Source organism: Myotis brandtii, unplaced genomic scaffold (genome assembly GCF_000412655.1).
Source record: "Myotis brandtii unplaced genomic scaffold, ASM41265v1 scaffold698, whole genome shotgun sequence".
In the NCBI taxonomy this organism is placed as follows: Eukaryota; Metazoa; Chordata; class Mammalia; order Chiroptera; family Vespertilionidae; genus Myotis; species Myotis brandtii.
Genome location: NW_005370731.1, coordinates 847,472 through 852,020, shown reverse-complemented (window position 1 = coordinate 852,020; position 4,549 = coordinate 847,472). Strand labels below are relative to the sequence as shown.

General features: G+C 55.7%; 1 protein-coding gene across 1 annotated transcript in view; it reads right to left on the bottom strand.

Annotated features, from left to right (window-relative positions):
- Positions 1–4,548, bottom strand: part of FBRS (fibrosin) — a gene marked incomplete at its 5' end in the record, with an annotated part of 11,004 nt that extends 6,456 nt beyond the window's left edge. Inside the window, 7 exons of the mRNA XM_005882098.2 lie at positions 9–201; positions 1,548–1,842; positions 1,931–1,979; positions 3,106–3,135; positions 3,238–3,273; positions 3,958–4,137; positions 4,444–4,548. Coding sequence (XP_005882160.1) covers positions 9–201; positions 1,548–1,842; positions 1,931–1,979; positions 3,106–3,135; positions 3,238–3,273; positions 3,958–4,137; positions 4,444–4,548 — 888 coding nt within the window. The remainder of the gene's footprint in view (positions 1–8; positions 202–1,547; positions 1,843–1,930; positions 1,980–3,105; positions 3,136–3,237; positions 3,274–3,957; positions 4,138–4,443) is intronic.
- Position 4,549: the final 1 nt, after the last annotated feature.

Below are 4,549 nucleotides of genomic sequence, written 5' to 3'. Positions count from 1 at the left end.
TGGGGTGGTGGGGGGGGCCGCAGCCCAGGGGGAGGAAAGCTGTGGTTGGACAAAGGTAGGGGCAGTGAGGGCGTCGGGGGCCGGTGGGTGAGCTGCGCGGACGAGGAGGAGGCAGATGAGGAGGAAGAGGACGAAGAGGATGATGAGGGGGGAGGCTGAGCCACGGGAGGGGCCGGGGCCTTGGGGGGCGGCCGTGAAGAGCTGGGGAGAGAAGTGGGGAAATGAGTGAGGGGTTGGGAGGTGCCAGCTCTGACAGGAGTGGGTCAGAAGCCTGGGCGATACCTTGACCCTGGTTCTCCAACATGGAAGGTGGTAGAACCCGGCCCCCAGGATGTCCACCCCCGCCAAGGAACCCATCCTCAGACTGAGGTACCTCCCACAACCGACAACCCCCTCTCCCCTCTCTAGGGCTCATCTTCCACACAGCTGCCTCTGATGTCTTTGGCCACATGACTTTCCCTTTTCTGATTCAACCACAGCACAAAACATATCATTCATTTTGACGCTTAATTACAACAGGCCACCTGGGTCCCTACCCTCCTAAGACAGTGGAAGCAGCACCCTGCTGGCCTGACCTAGGAGTTCTAGGTCCAGCTTGCCATGAACGTCCTGGGTGACCTTGAGCAAGCCACTGCCCCTCTCTGAGCCTTAGTTTTCTCAATAAGAAAAGAAATAACAGTGATGACAATAACAGAGATAGCGTGAATAATAATAGTATCAATAACTCTTACCCTTCAGTGAGCACTTACTGTAGACCAAGTGCTGTCACTTGTTTTATACGCTAACCCAAGTCTCCAGCATTTCATACCACCTTCCCAATCGCTGCCGCATCCATGTAACCACCTGTACCTTTTCCTTCTTTAACATAACTCAGTTTTCCTTTTTAACTTAGCTTCACCCAAGCCACAATGTGTGAAATCAAGGAGTGAGATACTAGTCATATTTTTCTAAAGCACGTACAAACTGAAAAAAATGTGCTCACATGACATCTGAAATGATCTCACACATCACTAATGGTGAGTGTACACACTTTGGGAAACACTGCATTAACTCACAATTCTCACAACAGCTTTATGATGAAGGTACTATTATTATTTCATTTTACAGAAAGGGTCATTGAGGCTCAGAAAGGTTAAGTGACTTCTAGAACATCACACAGCCAGGAAGTGGCAGAGCAAGAATTTGAATTCAGGTCTGACTGACACCAACGCCAGCACTCTTAATCATCATGACAGCATTTCCCAAAGTATGTCCTAAGAACACTAGTTCCAGCAGAGGTGCCTTGCAAAGAGGTCTCACCAGCACATAGACTGAGCAACGGCACAAGCTGGATTCCCCTGCATGTGAATGCGTAAAGCGTTCTGATGAGTTCTGTGGTCATCTCTTTAAGTTTGTGTCACCCGGTGTCTTTCAAACTTTTCAGTCTCAGAATCCTTTTTCAAATCATATCCCCAAGGTACTCTCCCATGTCCCAGCCGCGGAACGCAGGGGTTACCGCCAAAAGGACCAGGCCTTTCCAGACCAGACCAAACCCCTAGACCACTCACCTGCCAGTGCTGAGGTCCAGGCTGCTGCCATGGGGAGAAGTGCGGAGGCCAAAGGGTGAGACCCGAAGCTGCAGCTGGGGTGGGGGTGGCAGACTGGGGGTGGCCGGCAGGGGTGCAGGGGGTGAGACAGGAGGCCGAGGGGCTGGTGGAGGTGGTGGTTCCTTTGGGGGAAAAGGCACTAGCAGCGGATCGGGCCCTGGGGGCTGCTCCTGGCTCCGCTCCAGGCCCGACACTTTAGGGACTATGGAGAGTTTGGCTTCACAGTTCCCATTGAAGGCGCCATGAGGGCCCGAGGCTGTGAGGGCAGAACAGCAAACATTCGATTAAGACCCACGCTTACCCCAATTCCCCCCTTGTCTCCAGCCCCAGCCCTTGGAACCAACCTTTGCTGGTTGAAACAGTAAAGGATGGGTCGAGGTCATCGTCGGAGACCTGGGGAAGAAGGGAGGGACAGGGTCAGGTTCCGGTTAGGCCAAGCCCTTACCCAGGAAGGCCAACAACTTCTGAGCCTACTAGGAACTGGCAGTGGTGGCAAGTCTATTCCATCACCTCAGCTGAAATCCATCAGAGACTATACTCTAGGGCAGCGGTCGCCAACCTTTCGGACCTCACGGACACCAGTGGTCCGCAGACCACCTGTCGGCGACCGCTGCTCTAGGGGGCCTATGCTTGAGGAAAGAGGGTGGAGCAGCTGAGCCTAAGAATCTGATAGACCAGGAGGCCTAAATGGCGGCAGCACTAAAAAAGCAGAGAAGCAAGGAAATAAAAACAAAAAGGTATCACTAACTGCTGGCCAATAGGCCTACCTGGTTTATTTGTCTGGTTCATAAGTTTTAGCAAAAATTACAAACTCATTGCTGATATTTAGAAATCCAGATTCCTCATAAAAATTCAGACTTGCAGCTTCTCTTGAGAATGGGCCCCTGATCTCACATGGCAACAATGAGCTAGTATTAGATAGTGGCTGCCCCCTTTAAATGGATAAGAACTCTCTGGTTCATCACAGTCCCTGTCCAGCCAACTTTAAAAATTAAAACAAGACACATCAGGGAGTACAAATTTAGTTAGTTATAGGGGTAGAGTCCCAACTGCTAGGATCCACTATTTCAAAATAAGCAGATCAGCCTTATTAATAAACTGAAATACACCTTTATAGTGCGTGTCCCTACACTGACTACGAAGGTTTAGTAGCCTCAATGCCATGGCCACAGTCTCTGCTGAGACTCTCGTTATTAAAGACGAATGGCCAGGAGGAAGGGCCAGCCTGCTCCAGAGCCACGCTGGATGTCTGTGGAGAACCACTGGTCTACGGGCTTCAGAAATGATGGCGCAAGGCAGGGGCCTTCTATTCTCTGGTCACCTGGCTCTAGTCACCAAGGAGAAGAAGTCATTGACTCTCTCAACCCACCCGCCTCCTCCCAAAAATCCAATCCTGGCTCAACTAACTCACACTTCCCACCCAAGGGGAGGCTCTGTCTGCTGCACACAGAGCCGCGAGGCTGCAGCTCATTTTATAAGCTGTACCACCGCCCACCCAACCAGTTCTGGCCCCACTCACCCTCTCGTCCAGATCGCTTTCCGCATCACACTGGGGAGAGAGAGACAGGAGTCACCAAAGGGGAGAGGAGTGGGCCCAAACCAAGCGGGGCTTTCAGAGTCCGGGCGGGACCGTCCAGGCGGAGGCACTTACTATGTATCCGGCTTCCAGGGAGTGACGCGAGGAGACCTGAGGAAGACCAGAGTCCAGAGTAAGGGAGCTGCCTGGGAGGCCTTCGGATCAGGTCTGAACTCCCCAGCAGGCACCCAGGGCCCCGTCACCTACTCTCCATTTCCTTTTAGCTGCTTCGGCTGCTCCTGCCCACCCGTTCCCCACGCTCTGGCCACTGTCCAAACATACCAGACTCTCCTATCTCTGTGCTTTTGTCCAAAACAACTTTGCCCGGTTTCTCCTCTGAGCAAAACTTATGACTATTCTTCAAGGCCTGACTAAGACGTCCTAGGGGGCTTTCCCTAACCACAGCCTCTCCCAGCCCCGGGCAGAGTGAGTGGCTTCCTCCCGTGGGTTCCTGGGCTCCTCTGGGTTCGGTGTAGGTGTTTGCCTGCAGGTTGTTTCTTTCCCACTAGCCTGCCACCCCCTCGAGGGGGGCAGAGACCGATCTCATTCATTTATGACCCAACCGGGTCCTGTGCTGTCTGAGGCCGACCTGGTGCCGCCAGCAGCGGGCAGGCCTGGGGCACGGCCTTGTGGACCTGGAGGGGAGAAGGCCTCCCGCTGGCTCTGCCCTCATCTTTGTCCGGGAGATGCCACCGCTGTTCACAAGGGCAGTGGCTGGTTACTGGAAAACGGGTCTAGGGAAGGGTGTTCTGCCCAGAGTTTTAAAGCGAAAGGGACCCAGGAGGACAAACTCACCTCTTTCCTTCTCCGCTTATTGGGCCATTTTCGGGCGCGATCTCCGGAGGGCCGGCCGGGCTCCCGATCGGAGCTGTCCCCCGGCTCCCCGGCGGCCCCGCTGGAGCCCCCCCTCTTCCGCTTCCCCGAGTGCTTCAGCCGGTGCTCCAGGCGCTCGGGGGGCTGGAGAGAGGCATCCTTCTGCGGAGGAGGAAGTGGGGCTCCAGTCGACGGAGAAAGGAAGGCTCCGGCCGTCTGGGGGCGACCAGGCTCCCCCAGCGGCTCGGGGGCTCAGCGGCCGCCAGCTTCCGGACCCCACGGACCACCGCCGGTCCCCGGAGACCGGCCCGACCGCCTCCCACCCCAGGGCGGGGCAGAGGCCTGGCCAGAGGAGCCGGTTGCTCTGGTTTGGGGTGCCAACCTTCCCCCTCAACTCCACCCACCGGGCACCGTACCCTCCCCGCTGCCCCTGGGAAGCCCCCGAGGACCCGGCCCCTCAGGCCCCACCTGCAAGGCCTCGAGGCTGGCGAAGCTGGCGATGGCGAAGCCATCGATCAAGTCCTCCTCCTCTTCCTCCTCCTCCTCCGGCTCTTCCTCGGCCTCCCCGTCGTCC